The sequence below is a fragment of the Rhinoraja longicauda genome, chromosome 24 (assembly GCF_053455715.1).
Source record: "Rhinoraja longicauda isolate Sanriku21f chromosome 24, sRhiLon1.1, whole genome shotgun sequence".
Taxonomy (NCBI): Eukaryota; Metazoa; Chordata; class Chondrichthyes; order Rajiformes; family Arhynchobatidae; genus Rhinoraja; species Rhinoraja longicauda.
Window position 1 is genome coordinate 34012154 of NC_135976.1, and position 19932 is coordinate 34032085.

General features: G+C 51.5%; 1 protein-coding gene across 2 annotated transcripts in view; it reads right to left on the reverse strand.

Moving 5' to 3' along the window:
• The window catches only part of ccnd3 (cyclin D3), a 196212-nt gene that overhangs the window by 4652 nt on the left and 171628 nt on the right, over positions 1-19932 (reverse strand). For both annotated transcript variants that reach the window (XM_078420493.1, XM_078420492.1), the window contains 2 exons: positions 8759-8918; positions 5211-5353 (listed from right to left, as the gene is read on the reverse strand). In XM_078420493.1, the coding sequence (XP_078276619.1) occupies positions 5211-5353; positions 8759-8918 (303 nt within the window). The remainder of the gene's footprint in view (positions 1-5210; positions 5354-8758; positions 8919-19932) is intronic.

A 19932-nucleotide genomic window follows, 5' to 3' on the forward strand; every position in this document is an offset into this window, starting at 1 on the left:
TCTTATCAAAACGTATAAGATTATTAAGGGGTTGGACACGTTAGAGGCAGGAAACATGTTCCCAATGTTGGGGGAGACCAGAACCAGGGGCCACACAGTTTAAGAATAAGGGGTAGGCCATTTAGAACGGAGATGAGGAAAAACCTTTTCAGTCAGAGAGTTGTGAATCTGTGGAATTCTCTGCCTCAGAAGGCAGTGGAGGCCAATTCTCTGAATGCATTCAAGAGAGAGAGCTGGATAGAGCTCTTAAGGATAGCGGAGTCAGGGGGTATGGGGAGAAGGCAGGAACGGGGTACTGATTGAGAATGATCAGCCATGATCACATTGAATGGCGGTGCGTACAGGCTCGAAGGGCCGAATGGCCTCCTCCTGCACCTATTGTCTATAACATACACGATTGCAACCGATGGGAATAAACGCCAGCCGTTCCTCCTCTCCACAGATGCTGCCTGCCCCGCTGAGTTACTCCAGCACTCTGCGTCTGTTCTTACCAGGAATTCTAAATGCTCAGGGTTCTATCTGCAGAGCGGAGGAAGTGGTGGATTAAAATAGAGCCTTCGATACGTCATTACTAAGAATTCTCACCTCCCCGCGCCAGTGGAAACTGGCATTTGCACCTATCCAGCCGAAATGTCACTCAATCGAGTACAATTCACCACTTATCCACAAACAGGAAGTTAACTTTAGTTTAGCTTAGAGATGCAGTGTGGAAACAGGCCCTTCGGCCCATCGGGTCCGCGCCGACCAGCGATCCCCGCACACTTCCTCCCCAACAGTGAGCGGCCTGGGTAGAGTGGATGTGGAGAGGATGTTTCCACTGGTGGGAGAGTCCAGGACCAGAGGGCACAGCCTCAGAATTAAAGGACGTTCCTTTAGGTAGGAGAAGAGGAGGAATTTCTCTAGTGAGAGGGTGGTGAATCTGTGGGATTCTTTGCCACAGACGACTTTGGAGGCCACAAGTCAGTGGATATTTTTAAGGCAGAGACAGATAGATTGTTGATCAGTGCGGGTGTCAGAGGTTATGGGGAAAAGGCAGGAGAATGGGGTTAGGAGGGAGAGATAGATCAGCCGTGATTGAATGGCTTGATAGGCCGAATGGCCTAATTCTGCTCCCATCACTTATGACTGGAGTCAGGATTTTGCCATAAGTGCCTTTTTTGATGATTCCAGCAAGATAACGCCCTTTTTCACGATCGAGTTCCTAAATCAGCCTTTTTTTTGCCGTGTTAACATAACTTGCAAGAAAATTTCCCCCACCGGGGCGAAACCAGGGGGTGCCACCATCGGTCGTTCATTCGTGGGTGATGGATGGGGTGGGTGGGGAAGAGTCTTTTGCAGTCAGGCTGTAAGTGGGTGTTAAGTGGTGATTGGGGAGGGGTGGGTGGGGAAGAGTCCAGTCTTTTCAAACTGGAGTCAGGCTGTGAGTTGGTGTGAACTGTTATCATATCATATCATATACATACAGCCGGAAACAGGCCTTTTCGGCCCTCCAAGTCCGTGCCGCCCAGTGATCCCCGCACATTAACACTATCCTACACCCACTAGGGACAATTTTTACATTTACCCAGCCAATTAACCTACATACCTGTACGTCTTTGGAGTGTGGGAGGAAACCGAAGATCTCGGAGTAAACCCACGCAGGTCACGGGGAGAACGTACAAACTCCTTACAGTGCAGCACCCGTAGTCAGGATGTTTGGGGAGGGGGGGGTGGAGGGGGTACCAGGGTTACGTTTCTGTTTATCAAACCTGCAGTAGAACTCGTTCAGGTCGTTGGTCAGCTGATGATTTTCCAAGGAGCGGAGGGGGGAGGGGGATTTCTTGCAAGCCCTTCCAAACTGAAGAAGTCATTAGCTGAGAACTTGCTCCCCAGATTCTCAGAGTGCCTTTCCTTGGCAGCTCTGATTCCTCGTCTCAGCTTGTACTGGGCCTGCCTGTAGAGGTCTGTATCCTCGCTCCTGTAGGATCTACCCTTGCAAGCGTCAAAATGCCCAAAATCAAGGCAACGCCTTGTAAAAAACTGAATGATTTGGTGAGAGTGTACCGGAGTGATACATTCTCTGCTGACGACTGTGTGCTGTTTTGCAAAGCATGTGCGAAAGCAGCAAATCATGATAAGAAATATTTCGTCTCCCAGCATGTACACACAGCTATACACAAGCCGGCGACAGAGAAACTGAAGGTTAGTTCAGCACCGCTTAGTTCAGAACCGATTCATGCCCTCGTGACCAGCGTTCAGAACCTTGAACATGAAACAGTGCAGCACAGGCCCTTCAGCCCACAACGTCTGTGCCAATCACGATGCCAAGACCAACTCTTAGCTGCATGCAAAAGGACACAGAGTGCTGGAGTAACTCAGCAGGTCAGGCAGCATCTGTGGAGAACATGGACAGATGATGTTTCGGTCCGTGATCCTTCTTCAGACGGAGAGTTCAGTTTTGCAAGGAACTGCAGATGCTGGTTTACAAAAAGAGACAAAGTGCTGGAGTAACTCAGCAGGGTCAGGCAGCATCTTTGGAGAACGGCGAATCTGAAGAAGGGTCCCGATCCTGAAACGTCGCCTATCCGTCTTCTCCAGAGATGCTGCCTGACCCACTGAGTTACTCCAGCACTGTGAAACGTCACCTATCCATGTTCTCCAGAGATGCTGCCTGACCCGCTGAGTTACTCCAGCACTCTGTGAAACGTCACCTATCCATGTTCTCCACAGATGCTGTCTGACCCGCTGAGTTACTCCAGCACTCTGTGAAACATCAGCTGTCCATGTTCTCCACAGATGCTGCCTGACCCGCTGAGTTACTCCAGCACTCTGCATCCTTTATTTCTGCAGTTAGAAGCCTGATCGTTTCCGGCAGACACCACAGGGACAGCAAGCTCCCATCTGCTCCCTTTCACCCGGGTTTCGTGGCAAGCCAAGGTACAAACATCCACTGATTCTGCCTGCGTCTGTAACTCTAGACAATGCCCAGATTCCTTTCTCCCGCTGCCATTGACCATTGTGAACCATTTTGTGGGTTTAAAATCCGCTACTCCAGCACGTCTTGCAAAGAGGTGCCTTTTCCTTCCCTCCCCACCCACTCCTCTCCCCCTCCCTGTCTAATCTTCAACAGGGAGGAGTGGGGTTGGGGTGAGGACCTCAAAAGAGGACAACGTTTGGAGGAGTTTTTATGACAAGAATGCCAAGCTGGCTGGGCTGCAGGTAGTAGCGCAGCGCGGGCTGTATAGACTGGTTGACAGAGAGTGAGATGAAAGGGAGGGAACAATGCGGCTGGTGGTAAACCCATCCCACTCTTTCTCCTGCACATTGAATAGCAGAACAAGAGGCTTTGAGGGAAGCCGGATTATAATTGGTTCCAATTACCGCGATCAAAGACACGGACGGAAACTGGACTCCGCAGTTTGCAGGCGGCATCGCTGCTGTCCAATCCCACCCTCCCCTCCCGCTCACACTTCCACTCAAGCTTCTTAAAAAAATATGTATATATAAGAGTACCGAAGCAGATGAAATCAACACAAGTAAAATTTCCCCACCTCACTTCTTTTAGACTTGATGGGCCGAATGGCCTAATTCTGCTCCTCGAACTTAGTTTAGTTTAGTTTAGAGATACAGCGCGGAAACAGGCCCTTCGGCCCACCGGGTCCGCGCCGACCGGCGATCCCCGCACACTAACACCACCCCACACCCACTAGGGACAATCTATTTACATTTACCAAGCCAATTAACCTACAAACCCGCACGTCCTTGGAGTGTGGAAGGAAACCGAAGATCTCGGAGAAAACCCCACGCTGGTCACGGGGAGAATGTACAAACTCCGCACGGACAGCGCCCGTAGTCGGGATGGAACCCGGGTCTCCGGCGCTGTGAGGCAGCAACTCTACCCGCTGAGCCACCGTATACTTCTGAATTAATGAGTCGGGAAAGGGCTCGGTCAGGATAAAGTGGAGAAGCATTTTAGTTTCACGAGACACAACTGCAGGTGCTGGTTTACAAAGAAAGACAAAGTGCTGGAGTAACTTGGTGTGAAGGGTCCCGACCTGAAACGTCACCTGTCCGTGTTCTCCACCGATGCTGCCTGACCCGCTGAGTTACTCCAGCACTCTGTGTACTCCACAGTACTTGCTTACAGAGCTTACAGACCCGAAACGTCACCCATTCCCTCTCTCCAGAGATGCTGCCTGACCCGCTGAGTTACTCCAGCATTTTGTGTCTACCAAAAGCTTTCCACTGTTCAGTGTAGTTTATTGTCACGACTACCGCGCGAGGTACAGTGAAAAGCTTTTGTTGCGTGCTATCCAGCCAGCACAAAGACAACACATGATTACAATCGAGCCGTCCACAGCGTACCGAGACGTGATAAGGGAATAATGTTTAGTGCACAGTAAAGCCAGTAAAGTTCGATCAAGGATAATCCGAGGGTCTCCAGTGAGGTAGATAGTAATCCAACACCACTCTCTAGTTGGTGAGAGGACAGTTCAGTTGCCTGATAACAGCCGGGAAGAAACTGTCCCTGAATCTGGAGGTGTGCGTTTTCACACTTCTGTAGCTCTTGCCCGATGGGAGACGAGGGAGTAGCCGGGGTGAGACTTGTCCTGTACCACGGTACATGCGACAATGGCACGGTGGCGCAGCGGTAGAGTTGCTGCCTCACAGCGCCGGAGACCCGGGTTCGATCCCGACTACGGGTGCTGTCTGTACGGAGTTTGTACGTTCTCCCCGTGACCTGCGTGGGTTTTGGCTTCCTCGCACACTCCAAAAACGTACAGGTTTGTAGGTTGATTGGTTTGGAATAAATGTAAAAACTGTCCCCAGCGTGTGTGTAGGAAGGAGGGAGAGAAGGAGGGAGGGAAGGGAGAGAGGGAGGGAAGGAGGGAAGCAAGGAGGGAGGGAAGGAGAGAGGGAGGGAAGGAAGGAGAGAGGGAAGGAGTGAGTGAGATAGGGAGAGAGGGAAGGAGGGAGGAAGGGAGGGAGAGAGAGAGGGAGGGAGATAGGGAAGAAGGGAGGGAGTGAGGGAGAGAGGGAAGGAGGGAGTGAAGGAGGGAGGGAGGGAGATAGGGAAGGAGGGAGGGAGAGAAGGAAGGAAGGAGTGGAGGAGGGAGGGAGGGAGTGAGGGAGGGAAGGAGGCCCTGCAACGCCTTCGGGTCGAGACAACTTCTTCAGACTGTAGATTGGTTCAATCGGCAGGATTGTTAGATTCCTGGCGGCAGACTTACCAGCTCGGTGCAGGTGATCTTGGCCAAGAGCTCGGTCAGGGAGTGCTCGGTGTGATTGCTACAGGTGATGTCCAGGCCGCGGATGGCCGCAGCGATGCTCCCTGTAGCGATCATCGACGGTGGGTACATGGCAAAGTTAAAATCTGAAACAGGAGCCCAAACAGCAGGTCAGAGAGCGACACAGCGTGGAAACAGGCCCTTCGGCCCAACTTGCCCACACCGGCGAACATGCCGACCAGAGAGGAGAATCTACAAATGACAACGAGCACAACTGCACTAGAAACATAGAAAACAGGTGCAGGAGGAGGCCACTCGGCCCTTCGAGCTAGCACCGCCATTCATTGTGATCATGGCTGATCATCCACGATCAGTAACCTGTGCCTGCCTTCTCCCCAAATCCCTTGATTCCGCTAGCCCCGAGAGTTCTATCTAACTCTCTTTAAAATTCATCCAGTGAATCGGCCTCCACTGCCCTCTGTGGCAGAGAATTCCACAGATTCACAACTCTCTGGGTGTGGTAAACGTCCCACAACGCAACCCCTCACACTTCTCCGTATCAAATTTCATCAACTGTTCCTCCGCCCATCTGGCCAACCGATCCAGATCCTGCTGCATCCTTCACAACCGTCTTCACTATCTGCAGAACCACTCAACTTTTGTATCGTCTGCAAACTTGATAACTTTGCCCTGTATGTCCTCATCCAAATCATTGATGCAGATGACAAAGAGTATCTGGCCCAGCACCGAACCCTGAGGCACACCACTAGTTACAAGGTCACCTGCCGATGGCCAGCTCCCCTCCATCGGACCATACACCGAACACTCAGCGGGACAGGCAGCGGCTGTGGAGGAAAGTGGACGAACGACGTCTCCAGTCGGGAAAGGACTTCGGAGTAAGAAACTGGAGAGGCATTTTGGTTTGACGAGACGCAAAAAAAGTCGAGAGGAGCTTTACGAGAATGATCCCAGGAATGAGTGGGTTAATATATGATGAGCGTGTGTCGGCACTGGGCCTGCACTCGCTGGAGTTTTGAAGGATGAGGGGGGACCTCATTGAAATAGTGAATGGCCTGGATAGAGTGGATGTGGAGAGGATGTTTCCACTAGTGGGAGAGTCTAAGACCAGAGGGCACAGCCTCAGGTTAAAAGGGCGATCCTTCAGGGAGGAGATGAGGAGGAATTCCTTTAATCAGATGGTGGTGAATCTGTGGGATTCTTTGCCACAGAAGGCTGTGGAGGCCACAAGTCAGTGGATATTTTTAAGGCAGAGATAGATAGATTCTTGATTAGTGCGGGTGTCAGGGGTTATGGGGAGAAGGCAGGAGAATGGGGTTAGGAGGGAGAGATAGATCAGCCATGATGGAATGGCGGAGTAGACTTGATGGGCCGAATGGCCTAATTCTGCTCCTCAAACTTATGAAATAATGAGTTGGAAAAGGGCTCGGTCAGGATAAAGTGGAGAAGCATTTTAGTTTCACGAGACACAACTGCAGGTGCTGGTTTATAAAGAAAGACAAAGTGCTGGAGTAACTAAGTGTGAAGGGTCCCGACCTGAAACTCACCTATCCACGTTCTCCACAGATGCTGCTTGACCCGCTGAGTTACTGCAGCACTCTGTGTCTATCTTCATCTATTACCTCCCAGGCTTTGTCCTGCCCCTCCCCTCTTCCACCCCCCCCCCCCTCCCCCCCTCATCATCAATGACTTGGATGAAGGGATTAAAAGTACCATTAGCAAATTTGCAGATGATACAAAGCTGGGTGGTAGTGTGAACTGCGAGGAAGATGCTATGAGGTTGCAGGGTGACTTGGACAGGTTGTGTGAGTGGGCGGATGCATGGCAGATGCAGCTTAATGTGGATAAGTGTGAGGTTATCCATTTTGGTGGTAAGAATAGGAATGCAGATTATTATCTGAATGGTGTCAAGTTAGGAAAAGGAGATCTGGGTGTCCTAGTGCATCAGTCACTGAAAGGAAGCATGCATGTACAGCAGGCAGTGAAGAAAGCCAATGGAATGTTGGCCATCATAACAAGAGGAGTTGAGTATAGGAGCAAAGAGGTCCTTCTGCAGTTGTACAGGGCTCTAGTGAGACCGCACCTGGAGTACTGTGTGCAGTTTAGGTCTCCAAATTTGAGGAAGGATATTCTTGCTATTGAGGGCGTGCAGCGTAGGTTTACTAGGTTAATTCCCGGAATGGCGGGATTGTCATATGTTGAAAGACTGGAGCGGCTAGGCTTGTATACACTGGAATTTAGAAGGATGAGGGGGGATTTTATCGAAGCATATAAGATTATTAAGGGGTTGGACACGTTAGAGGCAGGAACATGTTCCCAATGTTGGGGGAGTCCAGAACCAGGGACCACAGTTTAAGAATAAGGGTTAGAACGGAGATGAGGAAAAACGTTTTCAGTCAGAGAGTTGTGAATCTGTGGAATTCTCTGCCTCAGAAGGCAGTGGAGGCCAATTCTCTGAATGCATTCAAGAGAGAGCTAGATAGAGCTCTTAAGGATAGCGGAGTCAGGGGTTATGGGGAGAAGGCAGGAACGGGGTACTGATTGAGAATGATCAGCCATGATCACATTGAATGGCGGTGCTGGCTCGAAGGGCCGAATGGCCTCCTCCTGCACCTATTGTCTATCACTGACCCTGGGTGCTGTCTGTGTGGAGTTTGCACGTTCTCCCTGTGACCCCATGGGTTTCCTCCGGGTGCTCCGGTTTCCTCCCACCTCCCAAATGCGTGCGGGTTTGTGGGTTAATCGGCCCGCTGTAATTTGCCCCCTAGTGTGTAGGGAGTGGATGAGAAAGTGGGATAACGTGGAACTAGTGTGAACGGGTGGTCGCTGGTCGGCGTGGATTCTGTGGGCCGAAGGGCCTGTTTCCAAGATGTATAATTCAATCAATCAATACCTTTAGAGTGTCAGAACCTTTACACGAGGGAAGTCTCCTTAAAGTGCCAGTGCTAAGTGAAACACCCTTGTGTATGACATCATATCTTTGTGGCTGTTCCTACACAGTGCCTGTCCACCGATTCTTTAGACTTCAGAGATACAGCGCGGAAACAGGCCCTTCGGCCCATCGAGTCCGCGCCGACCAGCGATCACCCCGTACACTAACACTATCCCATCCCACACATGATGTTTAGCAAAGCCAATTAACCTGCAAACATGCACGTCTTTGGAGTGCGGGAGGAAACCGCAGCACCCGGAGAAAACCCACGCAGGTCACGGGGAGATTGAACAAACCCCACACACAGACAGCGCCCGTAGTCAGGATCGAACCCGGGTCTCTGGCGCTGTAAGGCAGCAATTCTGCCTGTTGTGCCAAATCCTACCACTGAGTCGTAGAGTCGCACTGCCTAGAAACAGGCCCTTCGGCCCAACCTGCCCACACCGACTAAGATGCCCCGTCTACACTAGTCCCACCCGCCCACGTTTGGCCCATATCTCTCCAAACATTTCCTATTCGTGTACCTGTCTTTCGCGCCGCCCGGTTCCATCAAACGTCCTCCTCTCCTGCAAAAAACACCCACTCAAAGTCAAACGATTACCTGTGGCGCACATGGCAATGAAGGTTTGACTGTGTTTCTTGATGAGCTCCAGGCTGTCTGACAGAAAGGACAACCTCCCCAGGATGTGTTCAATGAAATCGTTCGGAGTTGTCACGGACAGATCCCACTTCAGTTTTCCAAGGACAACTATCTCCCAGTCCTGAGGAAGAGAGGAAACTAATTAACACATGACCCAACCCCACCCACCATCATCCAAGATGGCGCCCAGCCTAGGCGACACACATCATCCAAGATGGCGCCCAGGCCAGGCAACACACACCATCATCCAAGATGGTGCCCAGCCTAGGTGACACACACCATCATCCAAGATGGCGCCCAGCCCTGGCCACACACACCATCATCCAAGATGGCGTCTAGCCCAGGCGACACACACCATCATCCAAGATGGCGCCCAGCCCAGGCGACACACGGAAGTGGACCAGCAATCACGCGTGACATTCGCTCCGCTCTTTCCAACCTCTACTCCAACAGCAGCATCTCCTGCTTTATCTCCGCTCCTCGTCAGTCCTGAACCACTATCCACCTTGTCCCTTCCATCGGCTCCATCCACACCTCACGCTGCCTCGGCAAGGCCAGCAGCATAATCAAGGACCAGTCTCACCCCCGGTCACTCCCTCTTCTCCCCTCTCCCATCAGGCAAGAGGCACAGAAGTGTGAAAACGCACACCTCCAGATTCAGGGACAGTTTCTTCCCGGCTGTTATCAGGCAACTGAAACGTCCTCTCACCAATTAGAGAGTGGTCCTGCCCTCCCATCTACCTCATTGGAGACCCTCAGACTATCTTTAATTTGACTTTACTGGTTTTACCTTACACTAAATGTTATTCGTGTTATTCCCTTTAACCTGTATCTGTAAACTGTGGACGGATCGATTGGAATCATGTGTTGTCTTTCCGCTGACTGGTTAGCAAGCAACAAAAGCTTTTCACTGTACCTCGGTACACGTGACAATGAACTAAAGTCAAACTAATTTCTTCTACAAAAGTCTCATGCCTTCTCACAGCAAAGAGTAACGGTGCAAGATTTGGTCACGTCTTGGCGTCTGTGTACACAGTAAGTAGTTTACTTTAGTTTAGAGATACAGCGCGGAAACAGGCCCTTTCGGCCCACCGGGTCCGCGCCGACCAGCGATCCCCGCACACTAATACCATCCTAGACACACTAGGGACAATCTTTACATTTAGCAAGCCAATTTACCTACAAACATAGAAAATAGGTGGAGTAGGCCATTCGGCCCTTCGAGCATTCAATATCATGGCTGATCATCCAACTCAGTATCCCGTACCTGCCTTCTCTCCATACCCCCTGATCCCTTTAGCCACAAGGGCCACATCTAACTCCCTCTTAAATATAGCCAATGAACTGGCCTCAACTACCTTCTGTGGCAGAGAATTCCACAGATTCACCACTCTCTGTGTAAAAAAAAACGTTCTCATCTCGGTACTAAAAGACTTCCCCCTTATCCTTAAACTGTGACCCCTTGTTCTGGACTTCCCTAACATCGAGAACAATCTTCCTGCATCTAGCCTGTCCAACCCCTTAAGAATTTTGTAAGTTTCTATAAGATCCCCCCTCAATCTTCTAAATTCCAGCGAGTACAAGCCGAGTCTATCCAGTCTTTCTTCATATGAAAGTCCTGCCATCCCAGGAATCAATCTGGTGAACCTGCACGTCTTTGGAGTGAGGGAGGAAAGCGAGGATCTCGGAAAAACCCCACGCAGGTCACGGGGAGAACGTACAAACTCCGTACAGACAGCACCCGTAGTCAGGATCTGTGTTTCTCAAGGTGCTGGAGTAACTCAGCGGGTCAGGCAGCATCTCTGGAGAACATGGATAGGTGACGTTTCACAGAGTGCTGGAGTAACTCAGTGGGTCAGGCAGCATCTGTGGAGAACATGGATAGGTGACGTTTCACAGAGTGCTGGAGTAACTCAGCGGGTCAGGCAGCATCTGTGGAGAACATGCATGGGTGACGTTTCAGGTTGGGACCCTTCTTCAGACTCGCTGAGTCACTCCAGCACTTTGTTCTTTTTCTTGTGCCTCTTTACTCATGCATTATCCTTCCCACGTCTGTGGAAATGTCCAATGTTAGAGGGTATAGCTTTAACTTGAGACAGGGGGAGTTTAAAGTGGATTCACGAGGCATAATTTTATTTACAACATACGCGCACACACACACACAGAGGGTGGTGGGTGCCTGGAATGTGCTGCCAGGGGTGGCGGTGGAAGCAAATGCAAGTTCACAAGTTAGAGGAATAGAATTCGGCCATTCAGCCCATCGAGTCTACTCTGCCGTCCAATCATGGCTGATCCCTGCCTCCCAGTCCCATTTTCCTGCCTTCTCCCCACAACAGTTGACACCCGTTCTAATCAAGAATTTGTCTAAACTCTGCCTTAAAATACGACAGGAACCGTTAACAGACGGGCACATGAACAGACAGGGAACTGCAGGGGGAAAAGGGACAAAGTGCTGGAGTACCTCAGCGGGTCGGGCAGCATCTCTGGAGAATCGTGAAATATCCCCCTGGGATGGCGGGACTGTCGTATGAGGAAAGATTGGAAAGACTAGGCTTGTATTCACTGGAGTTTAGAAGGATGAGAGGGGATCTTATAGAGACGTATAAAATGACTGGACAAGCTAGATGCAGGAAAAATGTTCCCAATGTTGGGGGAGTCCAGAACCAGGGGCCACACAGTCTTAGAATAAAGGGGAGGCCATTTAAAACTGAGATGAGAAAAAACTTTTTCACCCAGAGTTGTGAATTTGTGGGATTCTCTGCCACAGAGGGCAGTGGAGGCCAATTCACAGGATAAATGTAAAAGAGAGTTAGATAGAGCTTTGGGGGCTAGCGGAATCAAGGGATATGGGGAGAAGGCACGCACGGGTTACTGATTGTGGATGATCACAATGAATGGCAGTGCTGTCTCGAAGGGCCAAATGGCCTCCTCCTGCACCTATTTTCTATGTTTCTATAGTTTTACCCTATCTCCAGCTTGTTGCTTGGGTTAGAAAGTATTTGCTTTCAGATGAGGTTGTTCAGACTTGGACGGTTTTCTCTGGAACGTCGGAGATTGAGGGGAGATCTGAGATGAGTGGGTAACATTACGAGAGGCGTAGAGAGGGTAGACAGTCAGAACCTTCTCCCCACCCAAGGTGGAAATGTCAAAGACCAGAGGGCGCAGCTTTAAGGGAAAAGAGTTTAAAGGAGATGGGAGGGAGAAGCAAAATGTGTAGGAAAGAAGTGCAGATGCTGGTTTAAACCGAAGGTAGACACAAAATGTCGGAGTAACTCAGCGGGTCAGGCAGCTTCCCTGGAGAGAACGTCTCGACCCGAAACGTCACCCATTCCTTCTCTTCAGAGATGCTGCCTGACCCGCTGAGTTACTCCAGCATTTTGTGTCTGCCTTCGATTTTAACCAGCAATTGCAGTTGTTTTTCCTACTCCATTCCTTGCATATCCATGTGCCTATCTGGTCTTGACCCGAAACGTCACCCATTCCTTCTCTCCTGAGATGCTGCCTGACCCGCTGAGTTACTCCAGCATTTTGTGAAATAAATACCTTCGATTTGTACCAGCAACGGCAGTTATTTTCTTACACATGTGCCTATCTAGACGCCTTTTTAAATGCCACTATCGTACCTGCCTTCACCACCACCCCTGGCAGTGCGTTCCAGGCTCCCACCACCCTCTGTGGAAAAAACTTGTTCAACTCCATCTCCATTAAACGTTTCCCCCTCTCACTTTGTAGCTCTGCCCCCTAGTGTTGAAGCTTTTCACCCTGGGAGAAAGAAATCCAGACTGTCTACCCAATCTCTGCCTCTCATACTTTTAAACACTTCAATAAGTCTCCCCTCAATCTCCGACGCTCCAGAGAAAACATTCCCAGAATGTCCCATCCATCCCTGTAGCTGAAATCCTCGAATCCAGGCAGTATTTTAGTCATAGAAAGGAACTGCAGATGCTGGTTTAAACCGAAGACACAAAAACATGATGTAACGCAACGGGTCAGGCGTTACTTCATGGGTGACGATTCGGGTTGGAAGGGTACCGATCGAAAACATTGCCTATCCATGTTCTCCAGAGATGCTGCCTGACCCGCTGAGTTACTCCAGCACTCTGTGAAACGTCACCTATCCACGTTCTCCAGAGATGCTGCCTGACCCGCTGAGTTACTCCAGCACTCTGTGAAACGTCACCTATCCACGTTCTCCACAGATGCTGCCTGACCCGCTGAGTTACTCTAGCACTTTGTGTCAATCTTCAGCATGCTGGTAAACCTCCTCTGGCCCCTCTCCAAAGCCTCCACATCTCTCCTGCAATGGGACGATCCTGTATTTGATGGTCAGTCAGCATCTCTGGACGGAATGGACAGGTGACATTTCGGTTTAAGCAGAAGAGTCTCGACCTGAAATGTCACCTGTCCACGTTCTCCACAGATGCTGCCTGACCTGCTGAGTTCCTCCAGCACTTTGTGCTTGTCTCAGGGATAGACTTGATGGGCAGAATAACCTAATTCTGCTCCGATCACTGATGAAGATATCTGCAGTTCCCTGTGTGTCCACTTGCTGGTCAGTGTGGACTCGGTGACTGAGGGAAGACCCCAGGGGTCTCTACAGCCAACACACCTCTGGCATTAGCAGTTAGTTCTTTGTACAGTATTGTGGTGGAACTACTTAGAATGAAACTAAAAGCAACAGCTAGATGCAAAGAATCTCTTGCCCAGAGTAGGGGAATCGAGGACCAGAGGACAAGGGGAAAAGATTTAATAGGAATCTGAGGGGTAACTTTTTCACACAGAGGGTGGTGGGTGTATGGAACGAGCTGCCGGAGGAGGTAGTTGAGGCTGGGACTATCCCAATGTTTAAGAAACAGTTAGATAGGTTCATGGATAGGACAGGTTTGGAGGGATATGGGCCAAGTGCGGGCAGGTGGGACTAGTGTAGCTGGGACATATTGGCCGGTGTGGGCAAGGTGGGCCTGTATCACTCTGTGACTCTGTGAGATAATTCTGGTCTGAAGTGGTGTCCGGACCCGAAACCTCTTCCGTCACCCGCTTCACTTGACTATCCACACAACCTTCCCTCCCTGTTCCCAGCACTTGCTTTTTCTATTTAGAGATACAGCACAGAAAAAGGCCCTTCGGCCCACACTGACCACCCGTTCACACTGGTTCCGTGTTGTCCCACTTTCACACACGAGGGGCAATTTGCAGAGGGCCAATTAACCTGCACACCCGCACGCCATTGAGATGTGGGAGGGAACCTAAGTGGTCACAGGGAGAATGTCCAAACTCCACACACACACACGCACAAACAGCGCCCGCGGTCAGGATCGAACCTGGGTCTCTGGCGCTGTGAGGCAGTGACTGTGGGAGACAGTTCTCTCACTCACTCTGAGTTGGGAGGCTCCTGTGTGAATGCCTTGAAATAATCCGGACTCCCGACAGACGGACACATCTTTTATTGTTGGTCTCGACCCGAAACATCACCTGTCCGTGTTCTCCACAGATGCTGCCTGACCCACAGAGTTACTCCAGCACTCTGTGAAACGTCACCTATCCATGTTCTCCACAGATGCTGCCTGACCCGCTGAGTTACTCCAGCACTCTGTGAAACGTCACCTATCCATGTTCTCCACAGATGCTGCCTGACCCACAGAGTTACTCCAGCACTCTGTGAAACGTCACCTATCCATGTTCTCCACAGATGCTGCCTGACCCACAGAGTTACTCCAGCACTCTGTGAAACGTCACCTATCCATGTTCTCCACAGATGCTGCCTGACCCGCTGAGTTACTCCAGCACTCTGTGTACATTTGTTTGTAAACCAGCATCTGCCGTTCCTTGTTTCTACAGCTTCCACCCTGGAATCTTAAACATTTATTAGATTACTGTTCAGTTTTCTACAAGAGCTCTATCCTGTTCAGCCCGTGTTGACTGGTGCCATCCATGTGCATTCTACCACTTCTGTAAACACAGTTTAGTTTAGAGACCCAGCAAGGAAACAGGCCCTTCGGCCCACTGAGCCCGTGCCGACCAGCGATCCCCACACACTAGCACTGTCCTGCACACACTAGGAACTATTTACAATTTTTACTGAAGCCAATTAACCTACAAACCTGCACGTCTTTGAAGTGCGGGAGGAAACCGGAGCACCCGGAGAAAACCCACGCAGGTCACGGGGAGAACGTACAAACTCCGTACAGACGGCACCCGTGGTCAGGATGGAACCCGGGTCTCAGGCGCTGTGAGGCAGCAGCTCTACCCGCTGCACCACCCCAGAATGGAGAGGTGCCTGTATTTACAATTACAGAAAGCAAAGGCAGAGCCTGATAAATGGTTGCGAGAGTCAAGACTCAAGTTCCTTGTTGGTAATGTTAACAACGATGTGTCGTGGACCAACGGCATTGCAGTGGCAGCCAAGGAGGCACCAATGCATCTACTGCCTCAGGAGACTGAGGAAATTCGGCATGTCTCCAATGACTCTCACACACGTCTACAGACGCACCACCGAGAGCAGACTGTCGGCTTGCATCACAGCTCAGTTTGGACACAGCTCTGAGCCCAAGACCACAAGAAATCGCAGAGTTGAGGATGGAGCCCAGTCCATCACACAGACCACACTCCCCACCATTGACTCCATCTACACTTCACGCTGCCTCAGAAAAGCAACCAACAAAATCAAAGACATGTCCCACCCCGGTCATTCCCTCTTCTCCCCGCTCCCGCCCGGCAGAAGGTACAGAAGCTTGAAAGCGCGCACCACCAGACTCAGAAACAGCTTCTTCCCCTCTGTTATCAGGCTTCTGACCGTCCCTTCCATAAGCTAGAGTACTGTCCGATTCACCTCTACCCCATTGCGGACATTGGACTTTGTCTGTGGAACTGATGCGCTACAATGTTGAGAACTATATTCTGCACTCTGTATCTTCCCCTTTGCTCCACCTATTGGACTTGAGATTGACTTGATTTGTATTAATGTACAGAATTATCTGATCTGTTTGTTTAGCAAAACAAAGCTTTTCACTGTACCTCAGTACACGTGACAATAATAACCCTACACGTATGCCAATACACAGATAATGCTCCTTTGCGGTCTGCCACTCACAAAATAAAAGTAGGGAATATTGTTCAAGTTGTAAAGTGCTGGAGTAACTCAGCGGGTCAGACAGCATCTGTGGAGAACATGGATAGGTGACGTTTCACAGAGTGCTGGAGTAACTCAGCGGGTCAGGCAGCATCTGTGGAGAACATGGATGGGTGACGTTTCGGGTCGGGACCCTTCTCCAGACTGATAGCAGGGAGGGAAGGGGGGAAAGAAAGCTGGAAGGTAGGAGGGGTAGGTCGGAATGTGTAGGAAGGGACTGCAGACCTCGATCCGAAACATCACCTATTCCTTCTCTCCGAGATACTGTCTGACCCGCTGAGTTACTCCAGCTTTTGTCTCTACCAGGGGCAATAATAGGCCAATACAGGTGAGGTGGGGGGCATGAGGGGCCTACTGCCTCTCAGTGCCAGAGGTTTGAGTCGGCTGGGACTCTATTCCTTGGAGCGCAGGAGGATGAGGAGTGATCTCAGACCCTCGAGTCCTGGCAACATCCTCGGCGGCACGGTGGCGCAGCGGTAGAGTTGCTGCCTTACAGCGAATGCAGCGCCGGAGACTCAGGTTCGATCCTGACTACGGGCGCCGTCTGTACGGAGTTTGTACGTTCTCCCCGTGACCTGCGTGGGTTTTCTCCGAGATCTTCGGTTTCCTCCCACACTCCAAAGACGTGCAGGTTTGTAGGTTAATTGGCTGGGCAAATGTTTTTTTTTAAATTGTCCCTACTGTGTGTAGGATAGTGTTAATGTGCGGGGATCGCTGGGCGGCGCGGACCCGGTGGGCCGAAGGGCCTGTTTCCGCGCTGTATCTCTAAATCTAAAAAAATTAAAAAGTAAGAAACAGAATTTGGCCAATAAGAGTGATTAAATATTGAAGTGTAGTAGGAATTAAAAACCCAAGACATGCGTGGCACTGTGGCGCAGTGGTGGAGTTAATGCCTCACGGTACCAGATACCTGGGTTCGATGCTGACCTTGGGTGCTGTCTGTGTGGAGTTTGCACGTTCTCCTTATGAATGTGTGAGTTTTGAGAGACTTTGCTTTAGACTTTAGAGATACGGGACGGAAACAGGCCCTTTGTCCCAGCGACCAGCGACCACCCCGTACACTAACGCCACCCTACACACACGGGGGACAATCTTACAACTTACCAAAGCCAATTAACCGACAAACCTGCACGTCTTTGGAGTGTGGGAGGAAACCGGAGCACCCGGAGAAAACCCACGCAGGTCACGGGGGGAACGCACAAACTCCGTACAGACAGCGCCCGCAGTCGGGATCGAGCCCGGGTCAATAGACAATAGGTGCAGGAGGAGGCCATTATTCGGCCTTCGAGCCAGCACGCCATTCAATGTGATCATGGCTGATCATTCTCAATCAGTACCCCGTTCCTGCCTTCTCCCCATACCCCCTGACTCCGCTATCCTTAAGAGCTCTATCTAGCTCTCTCTTGAATGCATTCAGAGAATTGGCCTCCACTGCCTTCTGAGGCAGAGAATTCACAGATTCACAACTCTCTGACTGAAAAAGTTTTTCCTCGTCTCAGTTCTAAATGGCCTACCCCTTATTCTTAAACTGTGGCCCCTGGTTCTGGACTCCCCCAACGTTGGGAACATGTTTCCTGCCTCTAACGTGTCCAACCCCTTAATAATCTTATACGTTTCGATAAGATCTCTTCTCATCCTTCTAAATTCCAGTGTATACAAGTCTAGTCGCTCCAGTCTTTCAACATACGACAGTCCCGCCATTCCGGGAATTAACCTAAAGGATTTCAGTATAGGAGTAAAGAGGTTCTTCTGCAGTTGTATAGGTCCCTGAGCTGTAAAGCACCGTGCCGCCCCTCATGTGGGTCTCCTCCCACATCCCATAGATGTGCGGGTTTGTAGGTCGTTCGGCCCCTCTGTAAATTGCCCCCTGGTGTGCAGGGAGTGGATGAGAAAGTGGGATAACACAGAGCTAGTGCGAACGGGCGACCGATGGTCGGCGAGGACTCGGTGGGCCCGAAGGGCCAGTTTCCAAGCTGTATCGCTGAACTAACGATTTAAAAAAAATAATGGGACGTGGTTACAAGCTTCTGCGGTGACGGATGCAGGGTCGCGGAGAACGTCATCTTTAAGGTGTTACTGACTCACGTACCACAGAGGCTGCCTGCTGGACACAGACTTATACAACCAGTCCCTACATCACCCTGCAAGATGGGCAGACTAGATTAACTACAGAAGAGGTGGTGCAGCGGTAGAGTTGCTGCCTCACAGCGCCAGAGACCCGGGTTCCATCCCGACTACGGGTGCTGTCTGTACGGAGTTTGCACGTTCTCCCCGTGACCTGCGTGGGTTTTCTCCGGGTGCCCCGGTTTCCTTCCACACATTAGAAAGCTAATGGCACGTTGGCCTTCATAACTAAAGGATTTCAGTATAGGAGTAAAGAGGTTCTACTGCAGTTGTATAGGGCCCTGGTAAGACCACATCTGGAGTATTGTGTACAGTTTTGGTCTCCTAATTTGAGGAAGGACATCCTTGTAATTGAGGCAGTGCAGCGTAGGTTCACGAGATTGATCCCTGGGATGGGCGGGGGACTGTCACATGCGGAAAGATTGAAAAGACTAGGCTTGTATTCACTGGAGTTTAGAAGGATGAGACAGGATCTTATAGAGACGTATAAAATTATAAAAGGACTGGACAAGCTAGATGCAGGAAAAATGTTTCCAATGTTCGGGGGAGTCCAGCACCAGGGGCCAGTCTAAGAATAAAGGGGAGGCCATTTAAAACTGGGTGAGAAGGAACTTTTTCACCCAGACAGTTGGTGAATTTGTGGAATTCTCTGCCACAGAGGGCAGTGGAGGCCAAATCACTGGATGAATTTAAAAGAGAGTTAGATAGAGCTCTAGGGGCTAGTGGAATCAAGGGATAGGGGGAGAAGGCAGGCACTGGTTACTAATTGTGGATGATCAGCCATGATCACAATGAATGGCGGTGCTGGCTTGAAGGGCTAAATGGCCTCCGCCTGCACCTTTTTCTATGTTTCTATGTTTCTAAAGATGTACAGCTTTGTAGGTTAATTGGCTTTGGCAAAGATTTGCAAATTGTCCCCAGTGTGTGTAGGATAGTGTTAGTGTGCGGGGATCGCTGGTCGCCCGCGCGGCGCGGCGCCGACCCGGTGGGCAGAAGCGGCGCCGACCCGGTGGGCAGAAGCGGCGCCGACCCGGTGGGCAGAAGCGGCACCGACCCGGTGGGCAGAAGGGGCACGGACCCGGTGGGCAGAAGCGGCACCGACCCGGTGGGCAGAAGCGGCACCGACCCGGTGGGCAGAAGGGGCACCGACCCGGTGGGCAGAAGGGGCACGGACCCGGTGGGCAGAAGCGGCGCCGACCCGGTGGGCAGAAGCGGCGCCGACCCGGTGGGCAGAAGCGGCACGGACCCGGTGGGCAGAAGGGGCACCGACCCGGTGGGCAGAAGGGGCACGTACCCGGTGGGCAGAAGGGGCACCGACCCGGTGGGCAGAAGGGGCACGTACCCGGTGGGCAGAAGGGGCACGGACCCCGTGGGCAGAAGGGGCACGGACCCCGTGGGCAGAAGGGGCATGTACCCCGTGGGCAGAAGGGGCACGGACCCCCGTGGGCAGAAGGGGCACGGACCCCGTGGGCAGAAGGGGCATGTACCCGTGGGCAGAAGGGGCACGGACCCCGTGGGCAGAAGGGGCATGTACCCCGTGGGCAGAAGGGGCACGGACCCCGTGGGCAGAAGGGGCATGTACCCGGTGGGCAGAAGGGGCATGTACCCCGTGGGCAGAAGGGGCATGTACCCGGTGGGCAGAAGGGGCATGTACCCCGTGGGCAGAAGCGGCATGTACCCGGTGGGCAGAAGGGGCATGTACCCGGTGGGCAGAAGGGCATGTACCCCGGTGGGCAGAAGGGGCATGTACCCCGGTGGGCAGAAGGGGCATGTACCCCGGTGGGCAGAAGGGGCATGTACCCCGTGGGCAGAAGGGGCATGTACCCCGTGGGCAGAAGGGGCATGTACCCGGGGTGGGCAGAAGGGGCATGTACCCCGTGGG